Below are 27,248 nucleotides of genomic sequence, written 5' to 3'. Positions count from 1 at the left end.
ATAGCACAAAGCATATGTGTCAGACAGGGTTTTATGTAAACTACCTCCAACCACCATCTTTCATCAAAACATAGACTAGTAGCCACATTGCAACTTGATCAATAGGATGTGATCAGCACTAAGAAGAATTTGACACACATGATACTGATAAATAATCGGTGGTCAATTTAATTGTAAATTCATAATCTGTGTGACCCAAGAATTCCTTATGAAGAAGAAATAAAATATTAACAAAAACAAGAAACAATTTAACTATATGAGGGCGATACTATAATTTATGGACGAACCAACGAAACTAAGGAAAACAATTCTTGGATTTTTGCGTAAAATTCACTCATACATAAGTTAAATAGTATTTGGGCAGTATAGCTGATCTCAGTTCCGGAGGAAAACCCTTATTTTAATTCTCAACCCTAATTTAACATACTAATTTATAACCCTATGTTGACTCTAGTAAGTAAGTAGTTATTTCAAGGTCAGCCTAGCGTTGCTCAAAGTTCGTGCATAAATATACCTTTAGTGCAAATAATTACGAATATGATTTTAAGTAAAACTTAGATGTGTTAGACAGACCGAAATCTGGATTCCAAGGAAATAGTTAAGCACTCTAAACGATAAACTGAAAAACATCCTATGAACGCAAATGTTTATTTAAAATTTGCCAATAACCATATAAGCAAATTATATGTATTCAAAAAGATGTAAAAATGTATTCGTCAAGAAGTTTATCATTAACATGATTTTTATGGAAAACTCTTTGAAAGTGTTGCCATGTTTACCTAGTATCATTCTACTACCACTTCAGTATTTCACAGTAAGTCGATACATGGATACGCGACGAATCCTCCAAAGATAGATTATTAAAAATACGGAGCATGTGTACAAACACATCTGAGACAATTAATTATTATTTAAATGGGTAATAATAATTCAAACAGAATAAGACTAATGATTCATTTTTATCCCCTTATAATCGTATACTTTCCACAAGCAATTGTTCCATATAAGTATACTTTTTGTATCCATCCTCGTTAATTCTATTAACCATACTGCACGTTTTTATATGTAATTTGTTTGTATGTATGTCTGTACTTACTTATCGTATCCACTGTTTATTTGAAACATATAAACTGAGACAGAAACACTTAGTGCGTTGGTTAGTGTGGAGAATTCGTGCTGTACGCACCTATCTCCTCCTATAGTTCGCCTACATAAATGAATGCATGGGATATATTTATCTCGTATCTCGACTTTTGATATTGCTTTCTAGGAACGCGGCAGGTCCTAGTACATGTACGAAATTAATCCGAGATGTATATCAGGCATAAAACAATTTATGGAGTCAGAAAGACTATTCTATAGAAGTGGTGACGCCAAGCTAGAGTTTTACATCATTGGATTCCGGCTACAATTATCTTGAAGTTAAGCGTTCGTGCGCGAGACCGATGGTCCTAGGTTCGATTTCCAGTCGTAGGGTCGTCAGTGAGCAACGATGAGCAGTCTCATACTAAGACAGAACGGTCGTCCAGTCCTCGCAGGTTTTCAACGGCTGACTGACGTTGATCGGTTTGTGATTTCTATGAAATAATAACTATCTATTAGTTTCTTTGTATCCGAAAGTCTTAATGACTAATTATACCCTACTTAATCGAATTCGCTGAGTTCAAAACAGGATCATTAATCATCAGCTGTTAATCAAAGATGACCCTAATTGAGTCAACAAATCTAAACACTTCAACCATTATCTTATTTTCAATGATAAAACTGAAACAGTAAATAGACTAACTTTAATTGGACATTCCGATAATGGACCATCAATCATTAAATTCAAATAATATTGAGCTAAACATTGAATAGCATCTAAACAACCAAGTTTAGCTGATTGTTCTAAATGAAATAAAACTGATTCCCAGTTAACATTTTGTGGGCGATTTAATTCATTCAATTGATTTCCATTCAATTCTTGCTCAATATCTATGGAAGGTTGATGCTTTTTGATTTCATTGCACTTTAACTGACAATAACCGGTTTGATGCATTAAAGCTAAACGACCAGAAGCATGTAAACGAGCCAATTCATGATGTATCTGGTAAAGAAAAGGAAATTGTTTTTCATCGTATTAAGTTGAATTTCATTAAGGTACTATAGAGTATATTAGGTTGATGTTCAATTGTAGTTTTTTTTAATTTATCAGAGCATTTAAAATATCTTTTCGAAAGGAAGTTGAAGATCTTACAATGAACAAAGATAAAAATCAGAATTACAAATAAGTAAACTGTTATTCTATATTTTTTTTTAAAGTTATAATCCAATCAACCCATATTTATACAGACGATGAGGTTCTCCATTCTGACCTGACATATTTTCATAGAACAACAGTAGGATTTCATATGTTGTGTTTAAATGAATAAATAAATAATTTAAAAAACCAACAATAGGTCTGATGTGTCAATCTCATGTGAATTGTTTGGTCAAGGTGATTCTATATAAGACATTACTGTTTGTTTGAGTGTATGATGGAGGGTGTGGAAAATGTGTAATTCGGAAAAAAGGCGTTTAAATTTGAGTGAATGTATGCGTGTAGATCGTATGGAAAAAATGAATCGAGTTAAATATTCTATTGTTTTTCTCATTATAATATATAATTTATACATAAACTCAACATCTCATGACTTATAATTATTTTTGGTGGAAAACATTTGTAATGAAGAAAGTTTTTAGTAAATTGTGTTGTAAACTCCATTTGTTTCATTTGTATTTTGATGATAATGTTTAAATTTGCAGTTTCAAAAACAAGTCGGAACGTGTTCTGATAAAGTACTAAATATTTTATGATAGTTTTTAGTCAAAGTTAAGTAGTACTAATGAGTTTTTTATTTCTAACGATTATTTACGATGACTGCGCAACTATAAAGTGTAGAAGTAGCAGACTATGGACAGAAGGAACTGGTGAAAATTTAACTTGAATTCCATGGAAAACCTGGAAGTACTGGATGGGTGTTTCGTCCTAGTATGGGACTGCTCATCAATGTGCGCGCGGGATATATACTGGTGAGGAGTTCCATACTAGAACGAAATGGGTATCCAGTGCTCTTACGTTTCCAATGGTGGTCTGATTCAGATAAGATGATTCTTTCAATGAAATTCAACAACCTCCACAACCCTCATACTGAAGATTTAACTTGAAATTCTGCACTGGACTTAGATATTTCTGTTGCTTATACACATCTGCTATATATCGCCTTCGGCTACATTCTAAAAATTATTATTGGAAGCCGGTAACTGGGATATAGATATACATTTTGTTTTATTCGGGATAATTTTTATGACTGTATTTCCATTCACTACAATAGAAGTAGGTAAACTAAGGCCAAAAAGTTGATTTATAAATCCGTAATAAACAAAGAGGTCAGAAGAAAGATAATTTATAATTATTTTAAAGAAACATCGCACTTTCTGTTAAACTATTTACAAAATGTTTGAAATCTAACTCGATCTGCCGTCTACATGAATCGAGGAACAAAACTAACTTCATTTCCCAATATTAAGATATTAAACAATCTCAATGGATTTTTTACAAGAATACATTTGCTAGATTTCAGCTATTAAGAATAAAATTTCACGACATTTTTGGATACTTCAAAGAGTTCAGATCACAGCTTAATTTGTTGACAGATAGATTTCCATTTGACCACAAGAACATGAATCATTATTTTCAAGTAAACCCATTAAACCTCCCGGTAGACAACAACCTGAGAGGAGAACCCAGAACAGAGTTGGTTAAGGATCTTGGTTGGCCACCTTTGCTCTACGAGGAGTGACATTAGAAACTTGATTGAACAACACGACTGATATATTTTGGCTTTTGAATACTCTCAAGTGGATTCCTCGAGATACTAAGAGAGTTAGTCAACTAGAAAATACACAGTTAAAAAGTTATCAAAATAGAGGAATTAACCTCTATACATTCCAAAATGCACACATAGGTAGAGCGAAATTTGATAGAAAATACAAACTAGGTGTTTTATATTGATGGCTTTCGATTATCAAACATGTCGCTAAGTAATCCAAATGTAACTGATTTAAACAGTATACATACACACACTAGCATCATCAAACAAGTATTGTTTAAAAACAAAGAAACGGGCACAATGATGCATAGACGATTTATCATACAACATCTAACATGGTGAAACAAATTAGTCTTGGGGATATTAACTACTGAATATAATTATACGACGGTTAATTTCGACACATTCCAATCAACTGAAATTGATTTCAAGAGATCTTATGACATTTTCTAGCGTCAATGTCTCCTTTTCTGTAAAAACTCAACTGAAAAAGGTCATACTTCCTCTAACAACTCATAAAAACGAGAAAAGCCTTTACTAACTGTTTATTTGTTATATAAATCGCAATCTAAGATGATTGGAGGTTGTTGTGTCTTGTTATTGGAGTTCAATATGGCCTACGATGTCACGAATCTAGCAACAAACACGATTGAGCTACTCTAATATGGTCGGTTCTCTTCGGAATTGGAAACAGTCATTTTCACAGAATACATCAAACCTCGACAGCTAATACAGAAAGAAGACAGAATTGTAGGTAACTTGATATTGAGATAGGGACAAGCAACACAACCGGAATTGGTACAAAAGTTGTTACTATAGTAGCAGAGTATGAACTTTGAGCATACAGCAATTTAGAGAAATAAAAAAACGATGACAATCAATCCGAGGGCAAAGGTCATGAAGGAAATCGAATTGGCACAAATTGTGCGAGCTTTTATTTTTTCTGAAAAGATCTTAGCTTTTCTAATAAAATTCGACTTTTCTTGCGATCACTTTAGCAGAGGTAATTGACAGGAAACCTTGCTTAACCTAGGTTTCGCGGTATCTGACATTCATCAGCAAAGTGTACCTATAACTGATGCTTCCTAGAATCAGTCCTCCCAAGAGTACAGGTACACCTTGCCGACAAGTTTCAAACGGGGTTTCTTGTTGACTGCCTACAACCACCACCTCGTCTATCACATATAACGCGCAAATTCGAGTCATCCAGACTAGTGAACACATTAAAACTTGATCGATAGGATTCTGTGAGTACTAAAAAAGAAGAATCTGATATGTATGCCTTTGGTCACCACCCGGTAGTCAATCAATTGGAAATAAGTTTTAATCACCTAACCTGTTTACTATCGAACAAAGCATACTTCAAGGTCGCTATGGATTGAGTAAAAAATGTATCCGTATAGAAAGACGAAGTCAGTCAGTCAGCTACAACGTAGGACCAGGCACATATGTGCATCGGTCCAGGTTGCCATACCGCATCAGCACAACAAGATGAACACCGGATTCATAGCAGTGGTTAGGTCAAAGGTAGTAATATATAAGAGAAAGATTGCATATAGAGATATAGTACAAGAAGAAAGAATTGGTTCGTAGAAAGAAAGATATGAAGTGATTTTAATCTCTTAGTTTAAGGGAAGACAGGGAGTGTATATACCGACGCCATTGTGATCGATTCTGAGCCAAGAGTCACCAAGAGTCTCCAACCATTGGTTACGATAGTCACGCGGACCCCAACCAAGTAGTCTGCATCTACCAACATGGCTCAGACTAGAAGTTAGTGACTTCAAGCACTTATGCCACGTTTTGGTTTGGCCGCCCCTAACCTTCTTCCAACCATTTCCAATACCGGATAGCATTGCACGTCGTGGTAATCGGTGTTCAGGCATACGTAACACGTGGCCCAACCATCTCAGTCGATGAAGATTCATAACCTCATCAACAGATTTACCATCATTCCCTAATACCCTGCGTCTAACCTCACTATTACTTACCCGGTGATCCCAGCAGACGCCAGCAATATTTCTAAGGCATCTGTGGTCAAATACTAATAGCTTACAAGTGTCTTCTACTCTTAATGGCCATGTTTCGCTGCCGTAAATTAAAACAGAACGGACTGCCGCGCAGTATACTCGTCCTTTTATTGATAGACGGATATCTCGCCTTCGCCATAGGTGACGCAAGTTGGCAAAAGCCAATCGAGCTTTTCGAATCCGTGCTGAGATTTCGTCAGACACCAACCCATCAGGGCTGATCAGACTTCCAAGATAAGTGAAGTTGTCAACGCGTTCGACTACTTCACTCCCTATCCTTAGTTCAGGTGTTAACGCAGACCAGTCCTGAAGCAACAACTTGCATTTAGAGGGAGAGAAGCGCATTCCAAACATCCTGGCATTGTTGCTCAGTGCTACCAGAAGACTCTGCATTTTGTCAGCGTCTTCACCAAATAGGACTATGTCATCTGCGTATTCTAAGTCGATAAGTGGACCTCCTGGTAGGAGATCAATACCCGAGAACTCAGTCGACGAGAAAGTTATTTCCATCAGTAGGTCTGTGATGAAGTTAAACAAAAATGGGGAAAGTGGACAGCCTTGACGGACACCACTTGAGGTTGCAAAAGTAGATGACAGTTCGCCATAAGCTCTCACTCGACTAGTAGTATTCGAGTAAAGAGCCTTCACAAGGTTTATGTACTTCTGGGGTACGCCTTTCAATGACAGACACTGCCACAGAATCTCGCGGTCTACCGAGTCAAATGCTGCTTTTAAGTCGAGAAAGACCACCATTGTCGGACGCCGATAAGTATGCCTGTGTTCTAGAATCTGACGAATGGTGAATATGTGGTCGATGCAGCCACGACCAGGTCTAAAGCCAGCTTGGTTCTCTCGTGTTTGCAGTTCACGAGTCTTAGTTAGGCGTCTGATAATTATCGAGGCTAGTATTTTAGATATTATATTAGTTAGACTAATCCCTCTGTGGTTGTCACAGGATGATTTTGACCCTTTCTTATATATTGGGACGATAAGTGATTGTGACCAGTTAGATGGAATAACGTCTAACTCCCAGATTTTAGCTAAAATATTAGTCAACCTAATCGCTAAAATTGGACCACCATCCTTAAAGACCTCTGGAACCAATCCATCTGGACCAGCTGCCCTTCCTCGTTTCAGATTAACTATAGCCTTCTCAACTTCAGCAAGAGTTGGGGGACCTACTTCAATGTTCCATTCACACTGTCTGGGAATGGAGGGTAGTTGTAGAGTAGCTGAAGGCCAGCTGAACTGTCCTCTGAAATGTTCCGCCCATCGTTCTAAACGCCTGGACTGGGAGCAGATGAGTGTATCGTCTTTTTCCGATATAATCTCACTTACACTTGACTTATTAATTCCAGTTTCTTTTATTAGTCTGTAAAGCTGTCTTGTGTTCCCTATAGTCGCCGCCTTTTCCATCTCTTTTGCTTTCGTTGCCCACCACTGCTCACGGTCGTTTCTTAGACTTTTTCTTAACCTAGATCTGATTTGTTGTCGCTCTTCCTCATGTTCGGAACCTGATGGGACGAGTTTGCGAGAATCCATCAGTGCAATAGACTTTGAAGAAATCCACTGGTTCTTTGAAACTCTGTGGTTTAAGTCGCTAATAGATGTCACTGCTGCTTGTATATCTTTCCAAGCAACATCTGGGTCAGCCTCGTCTTCAGAACTACCTAATCGTGACCTCAGTTGTTCCTGGAACCTACTTTTGGTTTCCTCGCTACTCAGTTCGGTTCTAATGGGTCTTTTTACTGTGGCCTTTTTGCGTCCAGTGAGACGCAAGCAGATGCGTGACCGTATTAGGGCGTGGTCGGAGTCCAAGTAGGTACTCCAGAATGAGCGACAATCTTGTACCGACCCTCTCCAACGATGACTGATGGCAATATGGTCTATTTGAGTCCATCGTTGGTTTGGTGCAGGCGGTCGCCACGTTAGACGATGTCTCTCCTTATGCTTAAAATTTGTGTTTGCTAAAAATAAGCGATTGTCTGAGCACAGTTGCAGCAGACGGTCACTATTATCTGTTCGCTGTGCCGGAATGCTAAAATATCCACCTAAATGCCTTTCTGTTTGGTTTAAGCTGCCTATCTGAGCATTAAAGTCACCCCCTACGAGTACTATGTCTGAGCGTTTAGCTTTCTGAAGAAGTTCAGAGAGCTTTCTGTAAAATTCATCTTTCACATCATCTGAGCTGCAGTCAGTGGGAGCGTAGGCAGAAACGACGAAAAGGGAACGACGTGTGTCCCTATCCTTCCGAGTTTTTACGGAGCCATTTAGCCGAACAGCACATAGGCGACTGTTGACGGGGATCCACTCTAGCAGTGCTTGTTCCGCCCTCATGCTTAGTGCTATGCCTACACCTGTCAGTCCACGAGAACTGGCCATCGGGTCACCAGATACACGTAGGGTGTATCTCGTTGGCTCTCCGTGTTGCCGAGGTGAGGTCAAGTGAATGACCACACTGGAATCCTGTATGCGTGTTTCGGAGACACAGCATACATCAATGGAAAGAGACTCTAGGGTTTTAGCCAAGGAAGCCTGCTGACCGATTTGACATAGAGTGCGTACGTTGAAAGCTCCAATGTGTAGTTTGGAGCGAGGTTTCAGTAGACCTGGGACAGAGTTTTGAGCACTAGAATCGTTGGCTATGGTGACACTTGAGGAGGAAGCCGAAGGAGGAAGTTTAGGGTTGAAAGTCGACGTAGGAGGAATAATAGGAATTGAAGAGGAAGGTTGATTATGAATACAGTGGTCTTGGGTGCTGTTAGAGGTATGAGGGCGGTTATCACTTCCCGGTTGCCCACACCGTGGAAGGGTTCTTCTGGAGGTACCTGAAAAGGAAATTGGATTAGAGGCAGTCTCAGTGACCTGAGAGCGTGACCGCAGTGCCCAAGGGACAACTGCTTGAGGCCGGTCGCGCACGGCCTTTTCGTGGGAGGTTTTTGACGTGTTAGCTCCGTTCTTCAAAGGGCCTTACCGCCGGAGACGGAAATCCGTGAGGTAAGGTGAGGTGCGCATTTTTGGGGTCGACCTTTTCTAACCCCACCCCTCCTTGTGGGAAGGCAGCATCGCTGTCATGCTGGTTGTCTGAAGGAAACACCTTACTGCTGTCACACCTCTGCACAGTCAGCAGTACGACTTCGCCTTCGGACCTTGGGTTTGTTGCTTTTAGTCTTACCGCTCTTCAACCGACCTGTCTGACGTGGTAGGACCTTGAGGAACGGTTGTTCCAGCCAGTATAGCTCGGTTGCTTCATCACGATAGGCCTATGTATATCATCATATTACTATAAACAGACCAGAATACAACTTCAATACACAGAAAGCAGATATTTTCGCAATTCAGTGAAAGTAAAGGCTCTCCCGACCAATTATCATTATTGTTGAAAATCATTTCATTTTCTGAGATTCTTACTGCTCAGAGTTTTGGGGCCGGATATTATTTTTCTGGAGAGAAATACTCTTTAATGCGGTCAGATATTCATAAATTTCGAAATAATCTTTTATATTTAATGAGAAGGAAATTCAATAATCAATATATTTAATTAATATATCCCCATAATTATTTTGATGACAATCCTATTGTATTCATTATAATTAATACATGAAAATGATTATCATACAAGTAAAATTAATTTCAGCAGCATAATAAGATATTAATAAATTATCAATAGTAATAAAATGGTCATATACTTACTAAACCTAAAATTACAGTATCAGCACCATGTAAAGCTGCAATGGAACTGCTTCGATGACCAGCTTGATGTAAACGAAAAAATTCAATGAGTTCAGCTTCCTAATAAAAAAATAATTAAACAAAAATAAATGTAACGCTACATATAATAATCTTTTATAAAATCATGATTATGTTGAGCAAATACATATGATAAATTAATTATATGGACACTATTTAATATTCTAAAAAGAATATGTTATTTATTGCCTATTAGAAATGCAAATAGATGTCATAAATGAAATTTGCTATTGATTCAGAATGTAACAGATTCAAGGTTTGTGATGTAAACTATGAAACTATGACTAAGTATATATAAACTCGATTCTTCAACTAAAGCTTGGAAGGTAATATTCCAAAAGTAAGTCGTTGAACTATGGAATCATTGTTCTATATTTCAGGTATACAAAGTAAAGAAAAAAAACTTCAATGTATATGTTTAAAAACAAACTTTTAAGTGGTTCAAGATGTTTCCAACTTCCACAAATCACATGCGTTTACATTACAAGCAATATAAAAAGGCTGATAAAATACATAAAAGCTTTATCTCAATGTCGTTTATTACATTAATCGATCAATCAAAATCGATGTGGAACCTGGGCATTACTGTATGAACAAATATCCGTAGTTGAATGCTCCAGATTTTTTTATATACACTAGGATCGACTTCTTATTGTTGTAAAAGGTTTTCCAGCTCTCACCGTTATTTAAAAAGTATTTTTCACCCCTACCACTAAATTGTTTGTGCACTCCCATCACACATTAACGTGATTATTAGTCATGTATTTATGTTGAAAATACTATAATATCCATAATTCCGGGCTGTTGAAAAAAACTATCCTAAAGATAGGCGGTTTGTGAAGTGTTCAATCCAAATTTACTTCTTTCTATTATATAATAATATTAAATTGAGAACTATTTCACCGTAGTATAGCACTTCTCATTGATGTTCACTTATAACCTCATAAGGGGACGAACTCATCAGCTTCAACCTGCGTAGTTAGCACAGCAGCCTTAGACCATTGCGTAGAAATCAAATGGCCGGTTCACGATATCTCTCGATTACCACCCGATGCTTTCAAAGTCAGCAGATTTCAAATCCCTGGTGAATCATATAATGAGATTCACACAATACTGTAATATGAATTGAACAACCTATGGTAAAAAGAAATAGCATACAGTTGTATCAACAAGTGTATGGGATCTCATTTGACAACTTCTAAACAACTCACATTCGGAAATGATATTGGTTATTTTGAAATGAGTTTAAGTAATAAGAAATCGGAATAATTGATACTATGAAAATTCGGTTTAATAATCTAAATTCCAGATCAAACAGAGTTCCCATTATCAGACATTAGACACTCACTATAACTTACAGATCACTACTTAAACACAATGTTCAATCCTAACGAAGAATAAATGAACGGTAACTGTTGGGAATTATTTATGGACTGTTGTTATGTGCATATTAAATAACTAGGTAATACATATTTATACTTCTCTTAATATAAGCTTTCATTTGACATATTGGCTACTACTATAGGATTTACTATTCTTAACTTATTCCCGATTTATTAGTTAGTCTGTTATACTCACAGACACTTTTGGCTTAATCTTGTATTCTTGTTATTTTCTATTTTATGGTACCATGCGGTCTCATTTGTTTGTATATAAACTGAGTATATCTGAAATACATGATTGATGTAGTGTAAGCTGAAATTGTGTTTTGGACTCAACGGACAAAACAAGGCAATAAGGACTCTGTTATGTCCCGATAAGCATAATGAATAGTAACTTTTGGGATCCATTTAAGGACCAATACTATGCGTATATTTCATCGTATAATTGTTGAATAACTAAACTGTTCATATTCATGCCCCTCTTATTATGACCTTTACATTGACCTATGAACTATTATTATACGATCTACCATTCTTGAATCATGCCCTGTCTATTAATTACTAACTCCCTCATTCACAGCCACTTTGGGCTAATTCTTGTACAAATGTTGTTTCATATTTTATGGTACGATGTGGTCTGTCTGGTTGGTATATAAACCCAGTATGCTTGAAATAAATGATTCATATTGAAGAGGCTGAGATTGGTGTTCTGCACTTAACTGGATCGGCTAGGCGGAAAGCAGGACCAATCAGGACTCTAGACTGCTTGTACGGGTTTTACGCGTCCTTGGTCCGATCGATAATTCACTGCTCCCTATTTGGTGGTATCATTACGTATACATTAGCAGGGCACTCAGGCCACAAGTTATAACAGACTCAGAGTTGATTAACGCGTCATTGGTTTGGCATAGCGTCAAGGTCATATAAGTTGTGTTCTAATTGGCGGTTTAGTCACGTGATAAGAAACAGGGCAAAAATCATAACACACAAGCACAGAGCAATGTTCTATTAAAATACTGACTAAGAGGAATGAAATTAGCGAAAATAAGGTGAACTCATCTCATTTACCTATGAATTATTGAATATATAACATAAACATGTGTAGTTAGTAATAAATATATTTCTTGTGTTTGTGTAGTTAAATTTTCAATAAAGATACCACGGAAATTCGAGAAAACATTTTACTTATTTATTTAAACACATGGACATGGGTACATGGAGGCATCAAATAGATATGCGCCACATAAATCATTCGATTTGTGTGAGGGCTGTGATACTGCCCGAGTGACAAAACCGAAACAGGTAGTTCTCTTAGGGGGCCACACCCGGAGACTTTGACCTAGAGGTCTGGTCCACAAGGCAGTGGAGCAACGTCAGTAGATGCATTCCCATGGTAGCCGGCGATCAACGATTGGTTTATACACCACTTGTTACTCCAGGATCCTGAAACCCATGTGCACCATTGGTTTGGAATCAGGGTTTTCCAACTCCCCTAGGTGGATCCTCCATATCTATCTAACCGCTATATTTATTCCTTTTTTACCACACTTCTACATTTATCATCTTAAAATGTGTACGTGAAAATCATAGCTTATTCCCAACCACATTCAAAAGTGATTGTCGATTCAAATACATTGAAAGGATAGAAAAAACTTATTTGATTTCTTATAAGTGTTTTGATAACGGTATCAAGTTCTCAATCGGTTCACAAACTCAATTGTACATCAGCTGTTATCAATTCAAGATATATAAAGGTTTATCTACGATGATTAGTAGAAATTCACTATCAAATGACATGTAAACTTGGACTTTGAATGAAAAAATCCGTGATAATTAACTTAGAACTACTATGGTAAACAAAACGTTATTTTTAGGTGATTGCAGGTAGTTGGTAGTGATCCGAAGAACTTAGCGATAACATCTCAGATTGCGAAGCTGAGCAATGTGAGTTGGAGTCCCACTGGGAGCACCGTCTTTTTCAAGATTACAGGTACGCCTTGCTGGCGAATGTCAACTAGAGCAAAAACTAGGTCCATAGTTCCCTGATGACTGCCTCCAACCATTTAACAACTCAACTCACAGCACACAAAGTCGAGTCGCTCAGACTAGTGACTTAGTCGATGGGATTCAATCAGAATTAAGGACTAAAAAACCCGACAATTCATACTTCCAGATCCATTGGTAAATTTAAATAAAGAGAGAACGACAAGATTTACTACATAAACTGAAAACACTATGCTTTATTCTGTGAATTATGTCTTTCTCGCTTTATTCAAATATGAAAATGGACATTATTCAGTGACCAATCAATTGTGGAAAAAACACTTTGTTATTTTATTGATAAAATAGTGAATATCACTCCGTCTTTTCAAGATGAGCGAAAGTTCAAAAACTCATACATCCGCTAGGCTTAATAAACAACTATGCTTTGTTATTAACTCAATTACATACTTGATATGTTACATCACAAAATATCGAATAAAAACCAAAAGGGAATATAACAATTATTTCATTCTAGTTTAGGGATTTTTACGGCGGTAAACCACAAACTTTAGGCCTCGTAATGAATACGACATCCTTTAAATCACCGAGTCAAAATCCACTGGTGCATACCTTTAACATCAGCCAGCTCGTAATATAATTTGAACACATAGACAACAAGTAATATGTACACATTAATTATGTAGTCGGTTATGAGCAAAACATTTGTTTTGTGGAGACCTGTGATACAATAACGATATACACATTTTACGTCAGTCAAAATACCATCCAGTAGAGGAAACTGACACACTACAACTAAGTGTCATACCTAAAAAAAATTGCAGTTTTTTCTATGGTATCCAGGCTAATTTATAAGTAGGTGAACCAATCACAAAACTAAATGTCATATTGATCATATAGTGTGACAAACACATCATGATATTTATTGGCAGAAAAAGTCACATGACTTCCCGTTTAGGAATACAAGTTCTAAAGGTAATATCAAACCAGTACTAGTACAATCAAAATTAACACGAATGTTCATTTATAGAGAATTTCCAGAGCATAAAATTATAAACAGTAGACAAACTTGTTGTTAGGTGCCTTAGTCCAAACACTGAAATTAGCGAACGTTACATGTGTATATAATTAATTTACTTTAAGAACACAAAGATTGGCCGAATTACAAATTGTTTGAATATTTTCAACCAACTTAAACAACACTCAACAAAACCACTTGAATATCCACACTAATAACTAACTTCGAGATAACTTTACTGAATATGTAGTGGGAAGCCATGATCGGTGCGGTCAACCAAACAGAGAATGAAGATCATAATAAAACAAATTGAATGTTGGTAATGTGAACTGTTAGATTTCAATTTAATGACTCAGCCACATAGCATTTACATAAAAACACATAAACATTGGTACAAAGGGGCACTGAAATATACATGCGTCACACAAGTAGTTACCATCAGATATATGTGCAGGCTGGGATACCGTCCAGGTCCCCAAACTGAAGCAAGTGGTTTCTCAAAAAGGGGGTCATCCTCCGAGACTTTGATCTAGAGGCCTAGTCCACGAGACAGTGAAACAATGTGAGGGGATGTGGTTCCATGACAGCTGGTGACCAAGAATAGGTTTATAGGTCATCGGTTCCCACTTACCAGAAGGAGACTCTCAGCACCCCTGATCTTAAAGTTCAGTCTTTCTCACTATCACCGCTACTACGAATACTACTATCCAACTTAATTTTATCTCGAGCTGATAAGGTTGGTGTAATGAATTGATATACATTTATCCTAGGCTCTACGTCTCTTGTGACTAGCTAACAGAGAAGCCCCTAGGATCGATTCGACATGGAATTAAGAGGCTCACGCCGTTGAGAAGTTTTAAACTGCTACCTACCCTGACTTATAACAATTTTCTATAGCCTGTTGTTCTCAAATTATAAAATATTTCCAGAAAATCAATTAAGTAAATACTTCCAAACTATAGCCGGGTCTCTGAAATCAACTGTCTTTTAAAAACGTTTGTAGCACTAGGATTTTCTAAAAATGAAAATCGCTTGCTTAATTCATCCATCTGGTTACATTACTTTGAACTTGTATGATATGATCTAATGGGATAGTTAAGGATTTTTCAGTTATCTCAATATATCAAACATACTGTACGACTGAATATGAAACAGTCAAATTAACAGAGAATACCAATTTGAGAAGGTTATGGACTATTGATAACTGTGAGATTCTAGAGGATAGGTGGGGTGGGGTTGACCATTATATCACAGTCAAGAAATCTGTTTAATAAGTTTCTGTTAATGTAGATTATCTCAATACATATCAGATTCTATATCACATAAATCAGTATGCATAAACTATTATAGCAGAATATACACGAAATGTAAACATAATGTAAGACAAAAAAACAATAATGCACCGAATTTAAAGTGATATTGTGATAACTGATAGTATTCTATGTACTCTGTGTATTATGTATGTGGATAATGTTCAAATGTAAATACACGTAAATTTACGAATAATCAATATGTATGACAATTTAAGAAATAACGAGAACAATAACAATTTTAAAAATATTTCAGTCAAACGTTTACGATAAATATGCATGGTCACTATGGTTATTCGCTGTTCATTGTCAGATAATTTAAAGGCGAACTATATATATAAAAAAAACATGTTTAAAATAGAAAACAACTGGCCAAATCTTGTGGGGAAGATATACTACTATAATGAGAGAAGAAAATACATGCAATAAATTGCTTTAATTATTTTTAGTTCTTCTAAATTGCAGACTACTTGATTGGGGTCCGCGTGACTATCGTAACTAATGGTTGGAGACTCTTGGTGACATGGCTCAGAATCGATCACAATGGCGTCGGTGTATACACTCGCTTCATATCTTTCTTTCTACGAACTAATTCCTTCTTCCTGTACTATATCCTTATTGTAGTCTTTCTTTTATATATTACCACCTCTGAATTAACTACTTTTATGAATCCGGTGTCGAACTTGTTGTGTTAATGAGGTATGGCAACTTGGACCGATGCATATATGTGCCTGGTCCTACGTTGTAGCTGACTGACCGACTGACTGACTGACTTGGAGATCTGGAGTTTTCGGTGTTATTTAGATAACTATACATTTGGAAAATACACTTATATAAATTGTTTAAAATAGTAATTTTAACGGTAGTTTTAACAGAAACTTTGACCAACCAAACATTATGCCAGCCCTTTCTTCAATCAGCCATGTTTAATTTAGAACCTGATACGTGTGGATCGGTTCAGGTTGACACACCATCAGCTCAAAGAGATACTAGAGTAGTAGAAACAGTATCTAGAATAGTAGTAAAGATCAGGCACAAACAATAGGATTCGAGGAAATATGAATTTGTAGGAAAGATCACGAGACAATTTTTAAACTCAATATCTAAGGAAAGACGAAGAATGGATGTACCTAGGCCATTGCGAACGATTTTGAGCCGCGACATCTAACGTCTCCGATGATTGGCTACGATAATCTCGAGGACCTCAACCTGATAGTCTGTGTCAGCATGTACAACTCAAATCCAACAGTTAATTACTATGAACAAGGCCAAAACAACAATTGAGGCAATTATTTCATTGACTGATGTCAAGTCTTAGTTCTGTTTCCATTAGCTTTCTTCCAAACGACTCCTGTACCAGTAAACATATCACATATATGTAGAAAGTGGTTGAGTGTACATCTCAGCTGTTGAATATTTATTGCCTCATCAATCGATTTGACATCTTTACGTAATGTCCTGTATCTAATCTCAGTACTGATGACACAGTGTTCTCAGTATACACCAGAAATTTCTTGTAGGAATGTATGATCATATACTAGTAATCTACGAATAACTTAATTTTAAAGGTCATGTTACACACCCGTAAAGTGGAAAGAATAAAGCTGCATCGCAGTATACACACTCTTTTGTCTGCCAAAGATATGCCGTGTTACACCATAAGCGACCCAAGATAAAAAAAAGCCAACTGAGTTTTCTGAACCCGTGACGAAACTCCAATCCACTCCCTCAAAGACAAATATTATAGGCAGTAATCTGGCTGAAACTGAGTGTTTGATCGCTCTGAAATAGTAGCTGTTTTCAAACATAAACAGAGTGGTCCGAGAAGTGTTTGTAAAAATAAAACAGAATAATAACTACAGATGACGTCTAGAATAATTTAGTCGCAACTATTAGACTGTGTTTCCTTACGTCAGAGTTACATTCGATTGGCCAGACATGGTTAACAGTTTTGTCTTCTAATAACTATTCAGTTGGAACATGGGGAGCAAGTTATACGGCATCTTACCGATCAACTGAGCTATCATAACGCGCAGCTTTAACTGTAAGTATGTACTAAGATAACAGCTGAAAACGAAATGTTGATGAAAATTTAAAATTTTTTACGACACTAATATCTGAGAATAAGATGTAAACGAATAATAAAGTGATAAAAATAGTATTGCGATTATTATTATTACTAATGAGTGCATTTAGAAATAATTTTTCCTGGAATAAAAAGTTTCCAAAAACTTACTTTACTGAGCTGTTGTGAACTTTCGCTGGAATTCAAATGAGAATTTGACTGATCCAAATCTGAACATACTGGATCACAACCAGGATCACTAATAATACTTTGTTGTGCTTTGAACACATTACCAAACGATGGCCCATCAAAACTTATGCCAGAATCATACGAATTATTATGAAGTGAAATTGGACCAAATATTAATTCATCAGTACGTGCATCATCATTATTACCATTATTATTATTATCAGTAGTAGTAGTACTATTACTATACTTTGTATTGTGTTTTCCATTATTAGCAACGACATTTGAATTATGATTGATTTGATCAGTCTTTTGTAATATATCATTTCTACATAAAACAGGAGATCTCGAAGGTAGAAATGGTAATTTAGGCGAAGGTACACTATGAGACTCTACAAAGTCAATTGGATTTACAAAATCACTACTAGTGTCATTGTTGTGATTATTGGCATTGTTTTGTAAATCATAAGATGAATCAATATTTTCTGAAACCAAACGACGAATACTATATCGATCACGACGAGAAGCTGGAATAGCTACTGTTCCACTGAGTTCCACCTGATTGTAGATAGTTAGGCAAATAGTTAATATATAATTATGTGATGTATTTATAATAACAATAATAATAATATTTTTGTTATGAATCTCATCCATCTATATTATCACGAAAAGCAACAACCCTTTGTGTTTCCTCTTTAAACTGAGTTAATAAGATAAAATCTGACAGACAAGTAACCATAAAATGAGATAATAAAAAAATGTAGATATAATTTCAAAAGTAAAAAATTACAAAAATTTGAGACGATCTAGGTCAGTGTACGTTATCCAAAAAACCTATACTATTTTCCTTCATTACTACAGTTTAGTCTCGTTTAATTTATCACACATCTTCATAAATTCAATAATATTTAAAAAAAGAAATTGATATGGACATTCAAAAGATTACGTAATATACAGTAAACTATTTCTAAGATATTATACTTTAACGCGTTCGAAACCATACGCTATCAACTTCTTGTTTCAATTGTCAAATTGTCTTAATCTCACACTTTTACTATTTTCAACTGTTGTCAATTACTTTCATTATTAGATGCAATTGCATCTTATGTGCTTACTGAGTCAACGGTCCACTTTTTATCTTTTATTTTTTCATATACTGCTTCCTCACACTGCTTTAGCACACAAGTTACTTTCAGGAGAGAGTAAACCTACCAAATCCTGAAAGTTACACACAATCTGAATATCATGTGAACTGATCAATTTTAGTATTACAATTTCGGTAGATTTGTTTGAGACTTTTAACCTCAACACACATTGAACTATACTATTTAGAATATCGAATATGTCAGCATTAAAATTTTTGTTAGAAAATACAAGTAGAATTAACTCAAGGCATAGAAAATAAGCGGAAATTATCACGTTTTATTTCAGTAAAATAAGTGAAAGCTCAACAGATGGGAAATTTAAAAAGGGTGAGAAATGATGTTACAGAAGATAGATGGTAAAAACACAAATGAAAGTACAAGAAAAGTAAAGAAAAAGAGATTACAAAAGAATGAAATACCAAGAATGATAAAACACATATAGTTAGGAAAATTAGAATTGAATGCATTCAAGACTATATTGAACAGCCGACTTAGAGATTTTATTGATAGAAGTTAAAATTTGATACAACTGATTAATTATTAAGTACAAAACCATATACCTGAATTCGCGTCATCTTTGTCGTGTGGTGCGGTGTACTAGGTAAGCGTGGCCAATAAATTGATGAGTTAGTCAATATTTAACGATTAAGATTGTGAGAATACGTATTACGCATGTCTATCCACAGATTACCACGCACACACGATGATGACTGGTGTAGGAGTAAGTTGGAAGAAAGGTAGAACGGGCTAAACCAAGACATAGTATCAGTTCATGAAGATAAACTAATAGAGTGAGTCACGTAGGTAGGGGAAGACCATCTGGTTGATGTAACTAATTGTTAGAAGTTGGGTGACATGGCTCAAAATCGTTCGCAATGGCTCAGTTGCATTTACTTTTCGCCTTTCCTTAAATCTCGATCTTCTAAATTCTTCATAATCTGTTTATTTCATCAATTTATATTTCCTTCTAGAGTCGTATCTTCGATCCCTAATCTGGCATAAATGATTTGGTCCAAGTCAAACTATATTAGCACGACTAAATGAAAATGATAAAAGAGATCGAAATAAGGTGGTGGTGATAAAAAGAAAGACTAAGAACTGTAAAGATTGTTTGAAAAGAAAGAGTGGAAAGATATGCATGAACAGATACCGGAATTTAAGATCGAAAAATGAAGAGTGAATACATCTATTTATTATTTATTTATTTGAACACATAAATATTGGAACAAGGGGGCACCAAATATATATATGCGCCACACAAAACAATGAGAATGGGGAGAGAAAAAGGTAAGGAGCGTAAAAGGAAAAAAAAGAGGAACAATAACGACCAGAGATTAGTGTAAGGTGGTGTGATAATAATAATAATAACAATAATAATAATGGGGGAAACGAAAAGGTACAGCCAGAAGAAATCCTTAAGTTAAGGAAGATACAACCACTTTTTATGAAGAAGGTAAAAGAAGGTTACAGCAGGATCGCCACTGGCTTCTATTCTGAGCCATATCTGATAACGTCTCTAGCCACTGTGTAGCACCATCTCTCGGACCCCAACCAGGGAGTCGTGAAGGACCTTTGCAGCTTTCTTTCATACCCCGACACCACGTCATACACTGACCACCTCTCCGCTTTTTCCAACCAGTCTCAGGGTCGGGAAATAATGCATACGTGGAATTCTCTGGGACGATATTCGTAGAACATGTCCAAGCCACCGAAGTCGATGTTTCAAGATGTTGACACCAATCGGATTATCGTCCCTGTGCCCGAACACACGATGCCGAACCCCTGCATTACTGAAATGGTGTTGCCACTGGATGTCAGCAATCCTTCGGAGACAACGACGATCAAACACAGAGAGCCGTCTAACATCCTCAACTCGGAGAGGCCAGGTTTCACAAGCATAGAGCAGAACTGCTCTCACCGACGCTGACAATCTGAAACGACCTCACGGGCAAGTGCATATGGATTGTTAAGGGGTAGAGATAAGTAAATATATATCTCAGTCAGTGCATATTATTCGGTAGCCCAATATACTCTAGCATCCACTTTTGTGTTTTTGCTCAAGTAGTTAGTTGGTGGGAGGCTAGCGTATAACACGTCGTGTATCAGTATTAGATTTCAGACAGCGCCCATCATAACACTTTCTTCCTGTAGTCCTGAGTAACAGAACATGCCAAAGGAGTTTCTATTATCCATATTTCAAGCACCTAGTATTTTTATTTCAGATACTTATTGGTTTATGCACATGAATTATCACACTGCAATGCACTCCAAATAAAAAATAACCCTCTACACACAATCACACAATAGATGGTAGGGAACGGAGCAAAAGATTCATAGTTAATTAATGATAATTAAAAGATAATAAGTATAACAGTAGTCGATAGGTCTAACGGAAGCTCACTATACCAAGGACAAAAATACAATAGTCCGATTATCTAATAATTACTTGATAAAAAATATAAGCAATAATAGTCCGTGAGGTAGTTTCGAAAGTCCAAACAATTCTAGTATTCGCATATTCACAACAGTAATCATGAAGAAAATGATGATTCACCATGAGAATTTTAGTACCATTGTCCAATTCCATAAATGGTACGTACTACTGAGAGATCCTGAAACGGATAAAACAACTGTTCAGTGTTTTCTGATTACCAAACCAATAGTTCTTCAATTGATACATCCATTCAATCAGTCATTCATAATCAACATAGAGTCTGGGACATATGTGCATTAGCCCAAGTTGCTATATCAAATCGGCATGAGATAAAATTAGTATAATGAATGTTGAAGCAATGGAAATGATTTTGGTAGCAATGATAAGAAGTATTAAACATTAAAGAAGATTATTCGAAAACATGGAACGAAAGGATATCTATGAAGAAACAACTAGAACTCAAGATCTACAGCAAGATATCCATTTGGAATGAGAATTAGTGAGTTATTCTTCAACTTACATTATTATTATCACTGATCCCATTTGTATTTTCAGTCTGATTATCCGCTGCTTCCATAGATAATTGACTAAATGGTGTAGATAGTTTTTCATTTATTGGTAAATCAAAAGCGCTTAGTGATAGAGCTAAACATAATGGATTGCATCGATGTGTATAAAAAAATAAAGCCATTCCACGAATCCCCAGATTTCCATCTCCATAAGATTTACCATCGAATGTATGAATTTGAGGGTCTGTCCATAGATTACCAACACCTTGTATATCAACTACAATTAAACGATGACCACTTCGTTCAAAGGTGAAGTGACTAAAAGCCTAAAGAATACATGCAAAATATGTGGACATGGAAGAAAAAAATTTATTTGCACAAACATTTTGTGATTATTAAAATACAATCTGGTGATCATATACAGAATTGTATACAGAAATGATTATTAGATTAATTGGTTAAATTTTAACATGATACTAAACAGTAGATTTATTCATTCCAGTCACTTGTACGAGTTCAGAATTTCCACTTAATAACTGATTACCTCTAGTACCTAAATTATCAATCTACAACTCCAATGAAAAAACGTCATAAAATAAGATCTTAACGTCGTTTTAGTTTCATGCAGTTTATCCATATTCTTCCAGTGATCTAATAGATCTTCATCGAAATTTATGGTCCATCTGAACAACTTTCACAGCTGTTTTGAAAACCACATGCATCATCTAGAGATTACATCCCTCAATAACTGTTATATCTCAGAGATCTGTATTGAGCATTCAAGTAAAGTACTGTTAACTAGTTTCCCATCAGTTGGTTCGGGAACCACGTTGTATGTAATATTCAATCAGAGTAAGAGATAAATGTTTGGCATGCAACGTGTTTGTGTTATCTTCGCTCTCCCTTCATCAGATTAGAGCGCAGATAAAATTTTTACCAACTGATTTCCAACAAAGTGTGCTCAACAGGTGTTACGGTACTTGCTGGCAACTTAGATGTGTGAGTTGAATGTTTAAGCACAGAGGATAGTGTTTTTGGTGATCGGAGACTAAATAACGGAGCTTGCACTTTGCAGCATTGTTGAGATCATGAACTACTATCAGTGAAAAGTATCAACTTCCGACATGGCCGTGATTAAAAACAATTAACGTTCTTCTTTTGAAACCATTCCGTGGGACAACACACTTAAAGCATACTTCGAATCCTATGAAAAAAATATTTGCTTTTCTCTAGAGTTATTCTTCGAAAAGAAGTGCTTATTTTGTTTAAATTGATGTTATGAAACTTCCTTAAAGAGTAATACAGTATAAAGTATATTTTGATGTTGGAATTGAGATTGTACACTAATTATAATGCTTGTGACTTAAGGTAATATCGAGGTAATCCGCACGGGGTGTACATATGCCAAGAGATTGATCAATTGCAGTCCTAAACATCAATGGGAAGATTCAAGCAAACAATACCAAGTGAATTTAACTACAACAGTTTTAACTGTATTAATCTTTTCCCTTTTCTCTTGTAAACAAGTCAACACACATAGATGCACACACACCGGAGACAGTATCGAAATGTTCAGTCTTTCAATTAAAAAAAACAATCGAAAAACCAAGAAAATGAACGAGTAATTCACCTGAGGAGTGTTTCGTGATAAATCATCTACAAATCCTGAATTTGAATTATACTTTCGATAAGTTCCTTCTATAAAATGTTCCAAGTGATATAGAGGTTTCTCTGGTCGATTAATAAACTCCAATACACACATTTGTGAAATATCAACCTAATCAATGTAATGAAGCAAATACACTAAAATACAGAAAAAGATTCAAACAAACGAAATGTAGTAGTAAATACACTATTTGTGATATCCCAATGAGTAGAAAACTGTATCTCTGAAGTTTCGTCACTTAATGTAAACCACTTCTTCCGAGTTAATAAATAATCGAGATGAAATTAACGATAAAGAACATTTTTAGTGCAGTCAGAATCATAATAGGTTTTAATATGTCAATATCAAGTTATTTTTGGTCAAGGTGAATTTGTGTGAACTGTCATTATGTTAATTTGTGCGTCAGAAGGTGGGCATAAAAAATGTGTGCAATTGTAATATAATTTGACATTGACATATTCAGACCTATTATGATTCTGATCGTACGAAAAATATTCTTCTTTGTTTCCTTTGTACTACTTAAACTTGTGTCAATTTTATTTCGGTTATTTATTTGCGCTGAAGAAGTGGCTTACATTAGGTTACGAAACCCCGGAAATACAGTTTTCTACTCATTGGGATACCACAAACAGTATATTAATTATTAACTTTTTACCCAATGTTCAATTTATTTGAAACTATCAAGTACAACCTTGGCACTGATACTTACAAAAAGAATTGTAACTTACAAAAGTTTGTATTCAGCTTTGAACTACACTGTTTTATGTGAAAGTTAGTAATACTAACCCCAGCTTCCCAAACTAGGGTTAGAACAGGTATTTAACCTATTTACTATTTGAAAGCCGAAAGCACTAACATTTGGGCGTTATACCAACAACAAAAAACAATCAAGGCCTGTTTTCAACTTTGAGATAACGAGCCTGTTTTATATAAACGGAGTCTAGCAAATCTGCGGCTATGAAAAGAACAAGCTGAATGGCATAAAAACATGATGGTTTACCCTCTTTTTTCTGTTGTAATTATACAATTAAGATAAGGGAAGACAAACAGCTACTTTCTTTTGAACATAAATCAGGTTTTAACTTTAGCAGATGATTTGAGATGATTGGTGCACGGTTATTTATTAATAACCTTAAAGGACTTCACAGTAATTCCCTACGTTAATCAAACTGCCTGGAATTGCAATGCTGAACATCTGTATACATTTTAACTCTGGGTTTTGGGGCTTCTGTCAGTCTTTGACTATTGATCTATACAAAACGATCAGTTTAGTTAGTTAGTGTAGTATTCAGTGTTCCATTAATTGTTCCTGCAGATTCATCTCGTTCACAGTTTGGGTGAATAGAGACGAGTTTTTTTATGACTGTCCTATTACACGGTTCTCATATACTCATCAAAGTTTTCGCAAATACCCATTTTCTCCAAGGTATAATTCAACGCCTAAGGATTCTATTCACCGACTTCCTCTAGCTACGTCATTTAGCTGCCTATAGGATTCTTCATTTTGGAGACCCCTTGCAGACAAGGGTACAGTATGGGAGAGAAACTACATTGCCCTAGTCAGCTTTATACGGATGATTAAAGAGTACTACAATGATAGTACTTTACGAAGGTTAGACTTCGAACTCTGAGCAAACTGGTACCAGAACATAGATACCCACTGATAAGTCGTGTAGGTTGAACGCTATATACGAATCCTAAGCTATTCCCGTAACCCGCAGACTAGAACTACACAGCGACTTGAACTCCAGAAAGAAGACACAAGTATGAGAGAATACATTTTATCCCAAGGTTCATTTTAGTACAGAAAATCAAGGGTATTTATAGATGTTGGCGTCTGTTAAATCAACATCTTATTTCAGCCAATCCGTTAACGTCATATTGTGCTACCGACCAATGGTAGCACGCCACGCTGGAATTCTCGAACGTTCCATCATACTCTGATTGGTTAGGCCCTTCGGCTCCTTTTTGGGCCTCTGGAGGCTCCGTTGAAGTTCTCCGAAAGCCGACCCAACACCTCCCCCGAATAAGATTTCTTTCTGGAATCTACTTGTAGTTTGATAACTGGGTTGCGACGGCGTCCCATTATTCTTGTCGTCTTCCTTGTCCAAGGCTTCTTTTCAGTGTTCCTGGGCATTTGTGCGTCTAAGATTAAATCTAACGGGAAAATCGGCCGGTTACTTCGAGTCTGCACTGTTCTTTTGTCCTTAAGGATTTGATTTGTGTGACGTATACATGTCCCAAAAGCTCCTCGAACTTTGTACAGTACTCTTCCCAGTTTTTGCACCACTTCGCCCGGCTCCCATCGGTTCTTCCCGATGTAGGATTTAATGTAGACTTTGTCGCCAATACTGAAGTTCCGGATACTTGGATCGCGACTACGCTCATCCACTAGTTTGGATGGCAACATGGCATCGAAGACTGTTCGAATACGCCTTCCAAACATGGCTTCCGCGGGAGATTTGCCGTCTTGAACATTTGGGTTTGGGGTGGATCTGTATGATGTTAAAAATTTTGTGATCACCTGCTCAGTCGTCCCTTCTCCTCCCCCTTTCAGTAATGCTCGTTTAAAAGTGTCCACAAAGCGCTCTGCTTGTCCGTTTGATTGTGGATGATAGGGCGGAGAACGAAGATGAGTTATTCCGTTTGTTCTACAGAAATGTTTAAACGATTCTGCGGCAAATTGCGAGCCGTTATCTGTCACTAAGGTCTCTGGTACTCCAAAACAGCTAAATAGGGTAGACAACTTGTGGATCGTTTCTGACGTTGTACAATTTGGCATGATATATACTTCCGGCCATTTAGTGAATGCATCTACGATAATTAGAAACATTTTTCCTTGGATTGGACCGGCAAAATCTGAGTGAAGTCTTACCCAGGGTCCCGCAGGCGTAGGCCAATGCTGAGGTTCGCATTTCAAAGGACTTTTAGCGGCTTGAATGCATGATGAACAGTTACGGCATTTATTCTCGATATCTTTTGGCATAATAGTGACACGCTTAGCATGGATAGCACACAAGTTTGTATCTGCAAACAGTCCAACCAAGTACGCTTCACTGGCCTCCTGAAGAGCAGACACGGCTGAGCTCTGGAATTGTAGATCGGTTTTGAAGTCTTGGGCGATTTCTCGGACCAAACGCTGAAATGGGAGTTTGCGAATCAGAAGCTCGGTACTCTTCTGGTAACGACGGATTTCTCGGAGTGCGACGGTTCCAGGTCTGTACCTATGTGGCTTCTTCACGCCTCCGGCAGCTGGGGCACTTTTACGCGCAGCCTTGGTGGCTAGCTGCTTTCTGGGCGCCTTACCTCCAGTTGATTTGCGAGCAGTTTGTTTAGTTCGTGCCATTCCGAAACACCGAGAGACGATGACATGTACTACTCAGATTGACGCCCGAGGTTTTTCACTAGTCATAGAGACCCACCTTTTCCGTGACCTCAATCCACACTTGAGTTGAGCACAGCTTATCCTCATACATAAACAGCACAGCATGTATAATAGCGATGACTTCTAGCATCCTTCGTACATAAATTTAATAGAGGTAATCCAAGAGTCACATAGCTACTCTCAGCAACTTATATTTATTGAAATCATGGACCGATCTAAGTTAGACAACCACTGAAAACCTAGAAGCACTGGACGACCGTTTCGTTCAAGTTTGGGACTCCTCGTCAGTGCTCATTAACGACCCCACGACCGAGAATCAAACTCAGAACCTTCGGTCTTGTGAACCATTTGATCACGACCCAGTAGTCTGGAAGTTAAGCGTTCACGCGCCAGGTCTTGAGTTTGATTCCCGGCTGCAGAGTCATCAGTGCACACTGGTAAGCAGTCACATACTACGACGAAACGGTTACCTAACTTAGATTGCTTCATGATTTTAGTGAAACTCAACGATCTCCA

General features: G+C 36.7%; 1 protein-coding gene across 2 annotated transcripts in view; it reads right to left on the bottom strand.

Moving 5' to 3' along the window:
- Window positions 1-27,248, bottom strand: part of EEF2K_3 (Eukaryotic elongation factor 2 kinase) — a 38,621-nt gene that overhangs the window by 5,709 nt on the left and 5,664 nt on the right. Inside the window, exons 4-8 of one of the 2 annotated variants that reach the window (XM_012943734.2) lie at window positions 23,312-23,458; window positions 21,693-22,007; window positions 17,579-18,151; window positions 9,575-9,673; window positions 1,787-2,086 (exon numbers count right to left, since the gene is read on the bottom strand). In XM_012943734.2, coding sequence (XP_012799188.2) covers window positions 1,787-2,086; window positions 9,575-9,673; window positions 17,579-18,151; window positions 21,693-22,007; window positions 23,312-23,458 — 1,434 coding nt within the window. Of the gene's footprint in view, window positions 1-1,786; window positions 2,087-9,574; window positions 9,674-13,626; window positions 18,152-21,692; window positions 22,008-23,311; window positions 25,866-27,248 lie in introns of those variants that run through there. The other variant, XM_051212421.1, reaches the window with a different exon arrangement.

Source organism: Schistosoma haematobium, chromosome ZW (genome assembly GCF_000699445.3).
Source record: "Schistosoma haematobium chromosome ZW, whole genome shotgun sequence".
In the NCBI taxonomy this organism is placed as follows: domain Eukaryota; kingdom Metazoa; phylum Platyhelminthes; class Trematoda; order Strigeidida; family Schistosomatidae; genus Schistosoma; species Schistosoma haematobium.
This window is presented reverse-complemented; position numbering and strand designations above follow the sequence as displayed.